The 16,772-nt window shown below is 40.0% G+C and overlaps 1 protein-coding gene across 1 annotated transcript in view; it reads right to left on the bottom strand.

Moving 5' to 3' along the window:
- lrch1 (leucine-rich repeats and calponin homology (CH) domain containing 1) overlaps positions 1–16,772 on the bottom strand; it is a 117,821-nt gene that overhangs the window by 29,824 nt on the left and 71,225 nt on the right. Inside the window, exons 7-12 of the mRNA XM_053328457.1 lie at positions 4,524–4,611; positions 3,869–3,974; positions 3,021–3,136; positions 1,795–1,865; positions 1,555–1,641; positions 886–963 (exon numbers count right to left, since the gene is read on the bottom strand). Of these exons, the coding sequence (XP_053184432.1) occupies positions 886–963; positions 1,555–1,641; positions 1,795–1,865; positions 3,021–3,136; positions 3,869–3,974; positions 4,524–4,611 (546 nt within the window). The remainder of the gene's footprint in view (positions 1–885; positions 964–1,554; positions 1,642–1,794; positions 1,866–3,020; positions 3,137–3,868; positions 3,975–4,523; positions 4,612–16,772) is intronic.

The raw sequence follows: 16,772 nt of genomic DNA, 5'->3' as shown, positions 1-16,772 counted from the left end.
GAACACCTCCAAGACCAAAGAGCTGGTAATTGACTATCGTAGGAAAAAGACAGAGATTCCTCCGCTCATCATCAGCGGGGAGTGTGTAGAGAGGGTAGCCAACTTCCGGTACCTGGGAGTCCACATCGAGGAGAACCTGACCTGGAGTGTGAACACCTCTGAGCTGCTGAAAAAGGCCCAGCAGAGACTGTACTTCCTCAGGATCCTCAGGAAGGAGAACATCACACAGAGACTGCTGGTGTCCTTCTACAGAGCCTCCATCGAGAGCACCCTAACATACTGTATCTGCATCCGGTACACCAGCTGTACAGCAGCTCAGAGGAAATCACTCCAGAGGGTCATCACTACCGCCCAGAAGATCATCGGCTGCCCTCTCTCCACACTGGAAGACCTCCACCACTCCCGTTGCCAGAAAAGAGCACAAAATATTATAAAAGACACTTCACACCCCGGACACTCATTGTTTGAACTGATGCCATCTGGAAAACGATACAGACTAATGAAAACAAGGACAAACAGACTCAAACACAGTTTCTACCCAACAGCAATAACTACTCTCAACAAAAGCGGGAGCTAATGTGCAATAACAAAAATGACTGTATGTTGATGAAAGTTCTTGTAATGTCCGTGTGTTGATGTATGTGTGGAGGGGTGAATGTGTCTAGCTATATATTTATTCTATTTTATTTTATTTTATTTTATTTATTATTATTCTTTTAGTTATTTTATTTTTATATAATGCACTGACTGGAGAGCACTTTTAATTTCGTTGTACTGGTGACAATGACAATAAAGATCTATTCTATTCTATTCTATTCTAACTCCATTGCCACCGTACAACCTTAGTTAACACATGATAAAGCACAGAGGAACATTGGGTCTTACTTGAGTGACTCATCCACTGTGACCATCTCCACTGGGTAGAGCTGCACTCCAGATAGATCGTCCTGCTCCACGTTCACTCTGACACACACACACACACACACACACACACACACACACACACACACACACACACACACACACACACACACACACACACACACACACACACACACACACACACACACGAGAGGCAGATTATCATCAAAGCTTTTTAACAGATTTTCACTACATTTATGGCAGAATTAGACCTTAAGCTAAACATCTGATGATTAGTTTTTGAACACTAAAGAATGAGTGCTTTCTAGTTAAAATGAAAGAAAGTAAGCATGTGCACATCCACAAAACCTCAGTGGGGTAGGTACTGGATACAAAAAACAATTAAACTACATACAAGGAGTACCTGCACACTTGTTTCTAGTTTAAAAAGCCTTGAAAAACATTGTTAGGGCTCATTATTATATTTAAAAGATAGTGGTATTTATTTTGAATATCAACATACGGTGTTGTCCTTCTTGAACATCTGTTAGTGTTAAGACTAAAGTAGAAAACTGTCTCTATGCTCAACAAAGTACCATGCAGGAAACAGCACTGTCACTGTAAGTGAAACAGTCAGTACAGTCCACTGTGTTACTGTATGTTGTAATGTTTAGGTTCCAGGCTGGTGCTCACCTGCTGGGGTCCTGCAGCAGCTCCACTGCTTCCTTCAGCTGGTTGATCATATCGATGTGGAGCTCTGTGCCCCCTGTCACTTTTGACCTGTAACACATAACACATAACACACAATCATTTAAGTATTGCAATAATCAGTAAATCAATTCAGTGTTGCTTCTCTAGGAAATATGTCAGTATATGAAATACAGAAGATGAAGTTTGCTTGTGTTTAACAGGCAGACAGATAAATGATCTTACCTTTGTTCTGTTGGCCAGTGTGAGTCTTCTTCTATCCTGAGAGGCTCGTCAAAGTCTGCTGCTGTCCGCCCCTGCACACACACACACACACACACACACACACACACACACACACACACACACACACACACACACACACACACAGATCAACATCAGCTGTAGCCATCACATGACCAGCAGACTAACTCGGTCACTGGCCAACATTCAGAGACATTACCGCTTTCCACTGGTACACACAACAATAAGGACAGTGTAACATCTGTCTGTCCTTGTTTCTACCAGACGCTTACAAAGATACAACATCACTGTTTATCATTTCTGCAAGGATCAACTGAATTTTGAGTTTATTCCATTCCAGTTTAATAAAACTTGGGTCTTATTTTTTGTAGTTTATTTAATCTGTCCAATCAGTAATTAATGGCTGGAATCTGAACACAGAGTCAGACAATCAGACTGGATGGAAACAAACTGATAGTTTATCAGCAAATACATATACAACTATTTATTTGGAGATCAAACTCAAAGTAAACACAAAAGGGTAAAGTATGGTAGTCTGTAAAGTGTGATCATTATACTATTCACTTTGTTTCCAACCTGTCTGATCATCTGATTTATTTAGATTCACTATTAACTAGAGCCAGACTGATACTGGATTTGTGGGTGTGATGTGGATGCCAATATTATGAAGTAAAACTATATACTTATAGAATATATACATCAATACACCTTTTTTTGTTTTCAAATTTCAATGATCCAAATGTAGTTATCACTTGTGTAATTGAGACATGTTTTACAGTTAGGGAATAAACTTGATTGTTAATTAAGGGACATCAGTAAACAAAAAGAGTATTATTATCAATAACTTAAAAAAAAGAAAGAAAAACAAACATGTATATTTCAAACTTGAATTGAGAAAAAGAATCAAATATATATAAAATGCTGCAGATTGGCCAACATATACACTGATACTGATACATGTGTGGAGCTCTACTGTTAACCAGAAAAGCACCATGTTACTGTTGATACAAATGATGTACATGAAGTTTGTCTCAGTTCATCAGGTCAGTCCTGTGATGGATCTGTGTCCTTATTTGGTTACAGCTGAGTCTCTTTAAGTGTTACACTGAAGCCTTTCATGACAAATCACATGACACTTAAAGGAACATGACAGCACAGTTAAGGCTCCATTAAAAACCAAGCACAGACATCACGCTGTCACTTCTTACCTTGATGTAGTTGATGAAGCGAGTGCTGAGAGTAGAGTCTCTGTAGCTGAACTGGTCCTTTAGGGCTTCCGTAGGGCTCTCCTCAATCAGACGGACTGAGTCGGAGTTTGGGTCCGCTGACAGAAGAAACATGAAGTGTCAATGTCTAGTTTTATTTCTTATTTGTTACTCTAAATAGTAAAAATAATCATCGGGATCTCAGCGAGAAGAAGAAGTTGAAGCCTGCACAGTTTTAAAAATTTGTGTATTTTTTTAAAGGCTACCTCCAATTTTAAGAGATTGTTAAAGAAAAAAAAACTCCAGACAGCCTCTTTTCACTGAGCTCAGTGAATGTGACCTTCATCAGCTCTGACCTAATTGAAGCTGATTGAAGTCTATTTAAGCTATGTGTCTGGGGAGCTGCTGCTGTTCTTTAATAGAGTTCAACAGCCCAGATACACACACACACACACACACACACACACACACACACACACACACAGCAGAGATACAGTCACAGTCGCTCCTGTTTCTATATGTTGTTAAATATTGTTATTAATCATTTTAGTTATTCAGAAGGTAAAAATGTCAAATGCTCTTTGTGTGTTTGCGGTTTCTCAGTTCTTATATCAAACACACACTTCACTTTCTAATGTTACATAGCTTTTTCTGTTTTCTAAAATGATAATAAACACACACACACATACACACACACACGTTTATCAGCAGTGGTACAGAAAAGTCTATGTGCTATCTGGATTCAGAGGACACAAGGGTGTTATTCCACCACCACCATGTCCTGTCCACTATCAGCTGTGTGTGTGTGTGTGTGTGTGTGTGTGTGTGTGTGTGTGTGTGTGTGTGTGTACCTGTCAGGGAGCTGATGTGTTCACTGGAGTCGTCTTTACTGATCCCGTCCTCCTCTGTGATGTGGCTCATGGGTACGTTCAGACTCAGACTGTCTTCATCTGATGGCTGCAGCAACCAAACAACACACAACACAAAACACACAACAACACAACACACACAACACAAAACAACAATGTAAAAAAGTACAAAACCTGATGGTGTGACAGATGATCTGTTTATTTATGTCAGTAGACAATAAAGCTCTTCCTCATCAAACAGTCAGACAGTCAGAGATCTTACATTCTGATTCTGTGTCAAAGTTCTTAGTTATACATTATAAAAGAAATATACTTTTCTATCTGTTTTTTTATAACTATCAAATACCTGAACAAAGTATGGCCTCATCTCTGGATAACAAGAGAAAGCTCCTCAATGCATAAAAAACTGACGCTTAATCATCAGATGATCTAATATCAGCTGATAAATATCTAATAATAATCTAAATCACACACACCATAACCCTAATGTAGTCACTACTAAACAGAACTACAGAAAGATGCACACATGCTGTAATATATGGAGATAATGACACACAAAAAGTCTCTCACACACACACACACACACACACACACACACACACACACACACACACACACACACACACACACACAGTACCTCAGTAGCAGACAGTCTTTTGTCTCCGTTGTCACTGCCGACTCCTGAGTCGCTGTCCTGCTTCTTCTGCTGCTCCATGTCCTCCACACTGCACACACGCAACACAGGTCACACACCTGACACACACACCTCTATCTTTCTCCTTCTATCGCTCCCTCTCTTTCTCCATCTCTCCGTCTCTCCCCCCCCCTCTCTCTCTCTCTGTCAGGCTTCATTCACACAGCAGCTTCAGTCTCATCTGCTGCTCAGATGATTGAACTGTTCACATTCAGCAGCCTCAATGTGCTAAACTATACAGAAATAAATATTGATATATTGATATATTGATCAAAAAGGCTCATTCTAACCAGATCCTGAAGAAGTGTCAGAGAATCATGACATCATCTGTCACAGCAGCTTCAGTGAATTCACTACATAAAGAGCTGCACTGAGCCTGAATGATGGAATGATTTGTATGGATGAAGATAGTTAAAATGATATCTCACTTTTAGTCTATTTCTGTCACTTAACTGAAGTTTAAGCACAGCAGAAGCAAAAGTTCTTCCTCTGGTGTTTTTAACCGTTAGCAGACAGTTTGAGTAGAAGTACATCCACCCTCTGGTCTGGAGTATCAATGACACTTCCTAAATCTCATCTGGATTTGAAGTAACTCGTGTAAAAGGGTCATATGGTCTTAGACTGGCCAATAGGATACAACATTATATCAACATCATTTTTAAAGGATTTCTTGTGTTTCAGGTTCTTCATGGTTCTTAGAATAGAATAGAATATATCCTTTATTGTCATTGTCACCAGTACAACGAAATTTAAAAAGTGCTCACCAGGCAGTGCATCATTCATAAATAACATACAAAAAATAAAATAAAATAAAATTCTTCTATTTAAAACTGTGATGAAACATATGGAGTGTGTTGGGGATCAGTCTCATATCTCTTGGTGACACTACTTTTATAGAAGTCCATCTATAACATTATTCTCACATGAGCTTAGTGAGCTTCCTGTTGCACTGTCTTATGATAGGGGGCTGCAGGGATTTGGTTTTGATTGTAATGGTTGAGCTCAGTTACCTCATGATAATGTACTCACATGTATAGAAGAGGAGCAGTGAGGAAGAAAAAGGTAAAACCTACTTCTTCTTAAACAGGAACTTCATGCAGATGTTTTGTAGTTGTCAGACTATCACACAACTCAGGAAATCATTATTGATACTCTTAGTTTAGCAGCAGGGAACATGCTCATTCTTAAAAACTGGACTCATCACTAAACATTGAACCATTCTGCAGTACAGTCTCTAGGTTATTCATGGAAAACATGCTGATACTTTTTTAACCTGTGTAAAACCTTCCAGGCTTAAAACAACCTCAAATACACATGATCTGATGTTTTGTACATATTCACTAATACATCCAGGAAGTTACCATGGATACCTGCTTTGACAGTGTGCATTCCTCTAAACTCTATCTATAGATGCAGTATTTCTCATGCACTCATTTAAAACTCTGCTGTTTTTCTGGGTTTTAGTTTAAAATACTCTTCATTTCTTGTTCAGTGAAACTAGCGTTTGCATATTAGCTTTTCCACAGCCATTCAAAGTGCATTACTGTACACCCTCCATGCTTTATTAACTCTTTCCCATACTCTTTACTTTTTGACCGAGCTCTAACATGGTCTAGAGAAGATCTGAACTAAATGAATTCATTTCTCTTACAAAGCAGATCACAGTCAAATATGAAAGAACTAAACATTTAGTAAACGTTCAGCTGCAGTGTGAACGCAGCTCTGTAACAGTAGCAGTCTCTAGGCAACTGAACAATAATGTGTGCTGTAATTGCTTACACACACACACACACACACACACACAAACAGTTTCTAGGTTATGCCTAAATTAACCTCCAGTGAGCAATGTTCCCACTCTGCTCCACTCAATCATCTCATGTGCTGTTTACAATTGCATGAATGAATTTCTACTGTGTCTGAAGTCACATAGTTATTTTTCTGAATAAATGACACAGGTCACATTCAGGTCTCTGTGACCTCTGACCCCACACACGCCTTCTGACTGCAAAGTAGGGCTGGACGATTATAGCAAAAATCAAAATCACGATTAATTGAAATTTTAACCTTGATTACGATTAATGAAGGATTATCTCCACTCTTGATGAACAGTTATGTATTAGTTTAGTATTTTACACTGCTGCCCTCACACATGAGTATGTTTAGGGATGAGGTGTGATGTTGTGGTTAATGTCTAGTTTACTTGATTAGAACTATGTAAAGATCATGGTTTGGATTCAAATGATCACTGGAGACAAGTTTTCATATTCCTTAAAGATATGCAACCTTTGCTGTCATGGCAACAGTGAACACCACCATTAATTGACATGAGCAAGATTAAAGACAGTGTAAATTGAATTCTAACATTTTCTTCTAAACACATTAAATAGGTCATAAATGTATTTCTAAAAAAGGTGTAAAACGCATTTCAACCATTTAGATTTGAATTGTGGAGCTAGGCTTCACAAACGTGTTTCATCATTTCTATGTTCAGGATTTAGTGGGCGGGTCAGCGGCGGTGATTAGCATAAACCCACCCCTGCTGCTGTAGAAGTATAAATACATTCAGCACACACTACTACTAATGTAATAGCATAACTCCTACAATTCATCTAGAACCTAAACCCCTCTGTGCTTTTAAGTTAGCAGCACACATGTGACAAGCTGCTTAAAGATCAGTGAGCCTCAAAGTGTTTACTTTGTTGTGCTTCTCTTCTTCTTTGGTTTAATGGATTTTTAAAAATAGCATTAATAACCTGACCACATTATTATTCACCTTTTACATTTATTAGCAGACTATCTGTACACAACATCACACAGTTGTTGAGATATTTCAGTGTTGTGGTGGATTGAGAGAGTCAGGCTGGTAGTGCTGATTAAAACTAAACTAAAAAAGACAGAAAAGAGACAGAATAGAAAGCACAGTAATGAAAAGAAAGCAAGAGGAAGATAACAAGAGAAGAAGTCCAGAGAAATAACAAAGCAGACAATGGAGAGAGCGGGAAGAAGAGTCAGATGGGAAAAAGAATACAGTGTGTGTGTGTGTGTGTGTGTGTGTGTGTGTGTGTGTGTGTGTGTGTGTGTGTGTGTGTGTGTATTCCTGCCCACATGTTGGGAATGTTTTATGTGGGCGGATGTTACAGAGCTCTACATCCTCTGAGATCTTCACCTCTGATCTCACTGTAGCATCACTTCTTCTTCTTCCCTCTATCCTCCATATGTTTAATCTCATCTTTCAATCCTTCCTCAGTCTGTCATTTGACTTTCTTCCTTCATCCCTGGTGGTGAAGCTCCAGGGATCAGTCAGTCTACCTAAATATTTCAACTAGTGGATGGATTGATATGAACAGAGACATATTCATGTTCTCCAGACGCTCTACAGCTATGTCACATTGATCCAGTGAAACATCTCAGCAGATGCTCATGGTTCCCAGAGGATGATCACACTGACTTTACTGACCTGTTCTTCAACATTAGTGGATGTGGCTGAAATGTCAACAATTATTGGATGGACTGACTTGAAACAGATATTTATATTTCTCTCAGGATAGAGTTAGAGTAAGTTAGAGTACTTGATTACTTTTTTGATGCAATGAGTGAGCTAACACATTAGCTCCACAGTTAAAGTCAGTGTAAAGTAAGAATAAATATGTGTTCTGAGTTTGACATACCACAGAAAGGTGTGTTGTTAACGACCCTGCCAAATTTGAATGATTAAAAAAATCACCAAAAAGCAAAATCAGCCTCTTTCTCTGCTCCCAAACACTGTGGGAGTGCCCGCTGAGTTCACTGAAACCCCGCCCCCTATCAAGTGTCACCTGTCAATCAAAGTCACCACCTCTACCAGAAACATGGACGCTACGTCTGAGAGCTTTCTGCTGCTAACTCAGCGGCTAACTCAGCTAACTAGCTAACTGTAGACTGTAGTAGTAGTAGTGTGTGCTGAATGTATTTATTCCTCTACAGCAGCAGGGGCGGGTTTATGATTTTTAGACCCGCCCACTACATTCTGAACACAGAAATCATTGTTATGTGTCATGTTGTTACGTACTTTATTTTTTCACTTTGCTTCATGTTTGATACACGTTGTTCCGACTCGTTCATAGGAGAGAACGGGAGAGTTCGCTCAGTAGGTTTTAATTCAAAGTTTTCCAATACAAGATGTACAATGACAGGTGCGAATGAGGTAGATTACTCCAGTAAAAGTAAGACTTAGTTTAATGACTTACAGTAGTAGCCACTTCAAAGTTCCCCTCCAAGCTGAATGCCAGCTGAATGGCAGCCGACTCCCAGCCAAGTTCCAGCCAAGTTCCAGCTGAGTTCCAGCAGCTGGAGAGAACCCCTCCTTCTCCTGGGCGTGTCTATCTTTTCCTGTAAACCCACCTATTCATTGTATAATACAGGGTTTGACCAGGAGATGGCGCTTCTGTCACAAACTAGCCCACATTCTGGTGTTTTATGATTTTTTACTGACAGGTCAGTGGTCATCCAAAATTCATGGAATCAAATCAAAAAATTAAATAACCTACTGACTACTGATTATTGTGTTATTTGTTTTGAATCTAACACAAAAAACGAAAAAAAAAAAAGCCTTTTCGTATGTTACTTTTAGGCTCAGATAAATAATACGAAATGACAAAAACGGACCACAGGACTGTATTTGATTATGTGCAATTATACAGCACATATGTGCCAGCCAACCCCTGTCTATTCAGTGCTTTAAACCAGGTAAGCCCAGCCACCTTATTAACATTATCATTGCTCAACCTTTTGTTTGGGCTTAATTTGGTTCCATTGTCACACAAATCACACACAGAGATTCAGAATAGTGTTCATGGAAGTCGGAACTATTTTCTGAGAGGGGTCACTGTGGGCTTTAATAGTCAAATATCTCCTGCCTCATGGTGCTGCGCAGCCAGGTTTTCAGCCTGCGCAAGGCTGAGAAAGAGCGCTCAGATGCCGCGACAGATATGGGCCAGACAGAGTTGAATGAGCATTAATTATATGAAAAAGATAAATATAAGTCAGACAAATTGAGTTTAAATTCAGATTCGTTATTATTATTACAGTAACTAAGTAACTAACTAATTAATTAACTAGCTATTGGTGTAAAACTGAAAACTCAACCACACGTGTACTGGACAGAGTGGGGGCACTACACACATCTACAACTACACACCTCACTCACTTAGAAAAACTCAACCACACATACAGTAGCATATATGTGCTGGATATAGTGGGGGCACAAACAGTGTCTTGATCTTGATTTTCAGTGGGGGAGGTGTCCAGCTCGAAGGTGATGGGTTGAGGGGGATGGTTGCAGGGCTGTCCCATTGTCTTTCAAAGCGAATGCCCCCCGTCCCCCGCTGGCCCGCACTCACATTACCTCAAAACCCAAGTGTAGTCAAGCACGGTTGCCTCCGACACAAATGTTGCGCAAAAACATAACGCGTGCTGCGCCGGTAACACACAACACAGCTGATCAATTAACACAACGCACTATGATTAAAAAGTACAGACATATTCTTCTGAGTCATGGCTGAGTCATGCAGTAGCCTGCTACAGATACTTGTGTAAAAAAGACGCACTGATTTCATTCACGCTCGCAGCCTCTCCAGCGGAGCAGCTATAGAACAGACTTAGTTTAACTGAATGACTTAGAAGTCGCCAAATGACTTACTTTAACGAATTTCGTTAGTTTATATAATGCAGATTTGTAAAATATTACTTTTATGAGGGTCACAGTCACAGACTGTAGAAACTTACCATTTGATAATTGTGATAACAGCGGTGCAGCAGATGTAATGAAGTCCACGCAGCACGCTGGATGTAAACTAATATTAAGCCTATAGCCTATTCAGTATAATGTTGATGGACATAAATTGAGTTATTTTGCCTTAATAATGATAAAATAATATACAAAAAAATGGTCGGAAGTGTCCGCGAGTGTTTCCTGTGACGGACGGTGTCCTGTCAGATGTAAGCCAGCTTCAATTGCATCCGTACTTTCTAATGGTTTAACTATATTGTACCCTTCATTAGGCGACTTTATACAGAAGAATAGAAGTAAAACAAGTAATATTAGTGTATATAATATTTAGCCTTGTATTTTAATCAGATTTAATCACAAGGTTGTAATGTGATAAATCCAGTTAATTTTTTTAATCGTTGGACAGCCTAGTCTTTTCTATGAGCACTGGGTCTAAACCGGTCTAAACACACTGCTCCTCCCCGTGGACAAATGAGGCATTGCAGCTGGTTTTCACTCAGGCAACTTAGGGGCGTTTCCAGTCGGGGCCTCATTGACCACGTCATCGCTGGGGGATCGCATTATCCCCCTGCTTCCATTATCGGCCAGCCAAGGACCGGTCAAGGACCAGTCAAGGAGCCATCAAGGAATCACGGGAACTTTGAAATGGCTTCATCTGTAGAAGTCGCCAAATGACTTACTTTAACAAATTTCGTTAATTTATGTAATGGAGATTTGTAAAATATTACTTTTATGAGAGTCACAGTCACAGACTGTATAAACTTAGCTTGGTAACAGCGGTGCAGCAGATGTAATGAAGTCCACGCAGCACGCTGGATGCAAACTAATATTAAGCCTATAGCCTATTCATTATAATGTCCATGGACATAAATTGAGTTCTTTTGCCTTAATAATGATAAAATAATAGACAAAAAATGGTCGGATTGGGAACCCATATGCATAATGTCTCCACGTTGCATTTAGTGTTGCTTGTAATGACCTGGGCTCAGCTAATGTTGCCTTTTAAAAATCGTTGATTTCCCGGAATTCCCTGGAAAATTGGCTTCTTTCCCCTCAAGCAGGGTACACTTGCACTCACACTAGCCAAATAATCCGGACTGTAGGGGGCAAACATCCTTGGGCACGGTACGATTGCCTAATGCGCCCTAAATGAGGGCTGGGGGCATATGCAATCGCCGATGGACACCCCATCAGCGATTGCTGTCAGGCCCGACCCTATTGTTTAGTTACATTTTCAAAAAGGCAATCTGTTTATATTTTAACCAACTATTCCTGTAGCTTCCTTTTTACGACACAATGTCAGGCAGGCAGCTGCTACATGCTACTGTTATATCACTGCACACGTGTATAGCAGCTCAGAAGGGACAGCATTCAATTAGTGGAAATATTCACATTATTCAGAATGAGTGGGAGGAAATAAGAGCAGGAACATTCCAGTAACATGTAAGTGTGTGTGTTGGTGTATAGCAGTAATGTAGATGTATTTAAAAGCCTGGATATAGTCTATAGCTTGTATGTGAGCTTATGTTTGAGAAAACACTTTAGTCCAATAAAGACTGTAAATGGAACATTGTGTGTGTCATTCCTGCTACTAGTGTAAAGATTGACAGATGATGGGTCAGACTTGGCTGTGTGATGATGGAATGTAACTAGTTACTTTTGAATGGCAGTAACTTTGTCATGCAATTACTTTTATTTCCAAGCATGCCTTTCATTTATTCTTTCTTTCTGTTTCCTTCATTTATTTTATCCTTGGCACATTTCTTACTTCCTTTCCTTTCACAAGCTTTCTTCTAATTTTATTCTTAATTTAGTTTTGTTTGTGTTTTCTTTTTTTCTTTGTTCATGTGTTTATACTTTCTTTATTCTGCTTGCTTTTCTATCCTTCCATCCTTTTCTCCTTCTCTACAATTGCCTCTTTGTTCCTGCAGTTATGCTCCTACATTTTTTTCTTTGTTTTTAAGTGCTTTCATTCATCTTTCACTTTGATCTAACTACTGGATTCACTCCCTCATTCCTCTCTTCATCACCTCTACTTTATTTTCTCTCTCATTCTTTCCGTTGTTGGTCTAGTGATGGAAAGTAACAGCTCACACTCTGAAGACTGGATCCTGGCTCTGTCAGTGTGACCCAGCAGTAAGCAGTAGAGCTGGAGGATGGATCACTTTCAGCAGACTAATGGAGGCTTTGGCTCCAGTCCGACAAACTAAAGGAAGCTTAGATTGTGTTCCAGCAGAGATGATCTCTCCCTCCTTAAAACCTAAACTAAACAAACAGCTTTGAGATGATGTAACGTTCCTCTAGCAGCCATGTTGGGAGGTCCTCAGCTAAGAAGACATGACAGCATTAAGAAATAACGTGGCTGTTACTAAACGTTTGGAACAAAGATCTTAAAATTCCAAAGATTTTCAGGCAGGAAGTGATGATGTCACCACTGAGATGGATGGTAGTTTTGATTGGATAATGTGTTAATCACAAACTGAACCAGCCACAAACTGTGTTGCACCTCTTGTTTTGGCTTTTTTGGAAGTTCTGGTAAGACTTAAGTAGATTTATAATGAACCATGTTCATAGAGACTTTGCTTTAAGTTGGGAGAATGTACTGTTTGTTTTTTCAGAAGACATAGAAAACAATGTGCTTTGCAATGAATTAGTGGATTCTGCATTGATAAATGTAAATTCAGCAATATTAAAGCTCACTTTGCATTTTTCCTTCAAGAGACTGAACAATAGAATCTGATCTCTAATGATAAAACCCTTCATACATCAATGTATGGATCATCTCCTCTGTCTGTATCCTTTGTATACTGTTCTGTATACTATGTCCTTTTACAATAAAGATTCTTCTTCAAAAATAAAAAGTGTGTGTAGCTAGCATACATGATAGCTGGCAAGTTAACAAAAAAGGAGACTTCTTCAAAGCTTACATGGACTAGAACACTGCTTTCACTTTTACTTCTTTTCACTTTTTTTGGTAAGTTACAAAATAACATGTGACCTGTTCACCTCAGCACTCGTTGCTATGGAGAAGATGGCAGTTAGAGATGTGAATCAAAGCTCTAGTGAATTTAGAACACTTGCTCGTTGCTTTTAGAAACAAAACATTTTGCCACAGTTGCTGAATTCATCAAACGATCCACAAACCGTTCACGACCTGACAGCTGAATGTTTTCTATTCAGCTTCAACTACTTGTTAGCAGCTCACACAGCTCAACATGAAGCTGTGTGTTTGGACGTTGAACAGAGTGTTGAACACAGCAGTCATCAGTGGACAGTGAGGAGGACAGGAGCTTGATGATAGAAGTGTTTTCAGATTTAACAATGATGAACTAACTCATGAATCAGGTGAATATTAGGTGACTGCTGGCTGTGTGGGAGTCATACTACCCTGAGCAGTTGCCAAGCAACCAGCAGAGACTCCAAAAAAATGTCCTGGTCCCAGCCAAGACATAGACCAACACACCTGGTAAAACAGTGAATGGTCCTATTGTTCTTTTTAGGGGTCCAAGCACTAATACTGTTATTTTTTGGGATTTTTCATTATTCTTACTTTTATTTTCGCAGCAGATTTCAGGTGAAAGTGGTTCTATAGTGTGAACTGTTCAAGCTGCAAAGTTGTTGCACATACTAAACAACTGAGATTTAACAGCCAGTTACAGTTCATTCTACATTTCTTTTTTTTATGCTCATTTTTCTTTCCCTCCATAAGAGCTGCATAGTAAATAGAAAAGTCCAGAAAATCCATGTTGGTTCAGGGCAACCAAATGATTCTGTGTTAAAGTCAGTGTAAAGTAAGAATAAATATGTGTTTGACATACCACAGAAAAGTGTGTTGTTAACCACCCTGCCAAATTTGAACGATTAAAAAAATCACCAAATATATGAAATTAGGCTTCAAAGTTGTGTAAAAATCAGCCTCTTTCTCTGCTACCAAACGCTGTGGGAGTGCCCGCCGAGTTCACTGAAACCCCGCCCCCTACCAAGTGTCACCGGTCTAGCTCGGCGGTTAACTCAGCAGCTAGCTCAGCGGCTAACTAGCTAACTGTAGACCAGGGGTCGGGAACCTTTTTTGCTGAGAGAGCCATAAACGCCACATATTTTAAAATGTAATTCCGTGAGAGCCATACAATATATTTAACACTAAATACAAGTAAATGTGTGCATTTTAATTTTAATGCTGTTGCTAACAAATGATGAATAAAGTACTTCTTACCATTATTGCGACTTCTGGTGCTGCATGGTTTTGCTGATGGCTTTGTAGTCTGGTTGATACTAGGGCTGGGCGATATGGCCTAAAAAAAAAATCCCCGATTTTTTCACAAAAAATCCGATTTACGATTTAAATCGATTTTCTCAACAGCCCCCAAATTCAGATGCAGATGACAAAGAAATAGTTCCAAAAAATACTTGTTTATTTTTATTTCTCCCTTGGAGTTAAAGTGCAATCAACAACAACTAGCCAAAAAGATCTTTTACAGGGTCACTGTATTTGTCGTCAAGGTACCGCATTATGTTCCCTTTTATTGTTTTGGTGAGCTCTGTGTCTTCCTCCCCTGGCTCTAGGAGACTGGTTTTGAAAAGATGGAGCACTGGTTTAATGTATGAAACACTGACATAGGACTCCCCAGAGAGTGCATCAGTGAATTCTTTGGCGTGAACAACAAAAACAATAGTCCAGAGAGGTATTACATAAAAGTGGTCAAGTGACAAACTTGGGATAGTTAACCTAGAGGGAGAGGTAAATCTGATAATAGAAGACCCCAGTGGCTTCAATATATCAGCTAAACAAAGCCAAAGGGTTCATCTATTAGTGAATTTACCCCTTCTCACGAGTTTACTTAGCCAGGTGCCAAACACACCTCATACTGCGCCCCCGGAACACCGGGACACAACCATATATGGTCAGCACGTGCATATTAATTAGCCATGTGCCCTCTGTGGAGCGGCTACAAAGTGACAACAAAGACGCGGCGGGGAGGGACACACACACACACACACACACACACACACACATTGTATACCATTATGATTAGATAGATAGATAGATAGATTGATTCTGGGGACATTTCAAAATGTATTAATTCATACATTTTGTCATAATATTGTCTTGATGCATTAATTACATGATGCATTACTTAGATTGTGTTGCTAATGTAAAAAAATGTCACTTGATGGATAGCCATTAGACTTACCGATAGCATTGTGCAATCTGTGTCCAAAGCACTGCAGGTTAGGCCACGCATTGTCCTTCAGAGCTTTAATCATGTTGCTGCGCGCAACATTTCACCCATTCGACAGGATGCCTTTGTTTGAGGTGCTGCAGTAAATTTGTCGTACTGCTGCCTTTGCTAGCAACAGACTTCATACATACTTTGCAGCGGGGTGTTGTCTGGTCTAAATCTGACCTCGCGAACGCGAACCAATTCCAAATAACGGATGACACAGTGTCTTTCTTCGGAACGAGTTCTTCCCTGCTTGCTGCCATGTTGTCACTCACTACTATCTCTATCACTCACTATTTGGTAAATGCGCGCTCTGTGCGGGGGGAGGGAGGGGCGAGCTCATTCTACGGGAGGCCAAAGGGAAGCGTTAGCGGATGTTAAAGAGAAAAAACGATTTTCATTCAAACAAGTCGACGTGAACTACACACTCGAGTTAATCGATAAAATCGGTTTATCGCCCAGCCCTAGTTGATACTTGGTGAGGTTAAGCTTCATGCAGGCGTTGAGACTTCCATCCGTTAAACGTGATCGTAGGTTGCTTTTAATGTTCTTTAGATGTGAGAAAGACTGCTCACATGCATACGTGGAGCCAAACATTGTCAATACAGCAATACTCACACGCTGCAGTGTGTGGTACGTGACGGGAAGCGCGTTCCAAGTTTTGACAATCAGCTGGTCCGCGGGTTGAAGTTTTTTTAATTCTCCCCACTTGTGTTTGCTCGCCAACTCTGCTTGCTGTCGTGCAAGTCTTTCTAAATCTTCATTCAGTGACCTGAACTTATTTACCCACATGTCTGAAGCCTTCAGGTCAGCAGCTTGTAGCTCAAAATCTCTGACAGAGACACCGGGGATGTAACTCAGGTCGGCGCTGTCCACTGCGCACTCGTGTGGATGGGTGATGAACTTAAAAAGACGTGTGCGCTCACGAAATTCTCCAAAGCGCGCGGCGAATGACTGCCGGAGTTTAGATGTGAAGCCCGCCAGCTGCTGAAGATCAAGATGTTGAGCAGGGTCACTTGTTGTGCATGCATCTTTAAACTCTCCCAGTTTTTCAAAGTGTAGTAAACGACATGTGTCAATGTCGGTGATAAAGAGTTCCAGTTTGTTTTCAAATGCAAACACTGCTTGTTGAAGAGATAACACTGTATTTCCAACGCCTTGCATTTTCACATTGAGCTGGTTCAGATGTTCAGTCATGTCCAC

This window comes from Scomber japonicus, chromosome 11 (assembly GCF_027409825.1).
Source record: "Scomber japonicus isolate fScoJap1 chromosome 11, fScoJap1.pri, whole genome shotgun sequence".
In the NCBI taxonomy this organism is placed as follows: domain Eukaryota; kingdom Metazoa; phylum Chordata; class Actinopteri; order Scombriformes; family Scombridae; genus Scomber; species Scomber japonicus.
The sequence above is the reverse complement of the archived record's forward strand: the minus strand, read 5'-3'. Positions and strand labels throughout refer to the sequence as shown.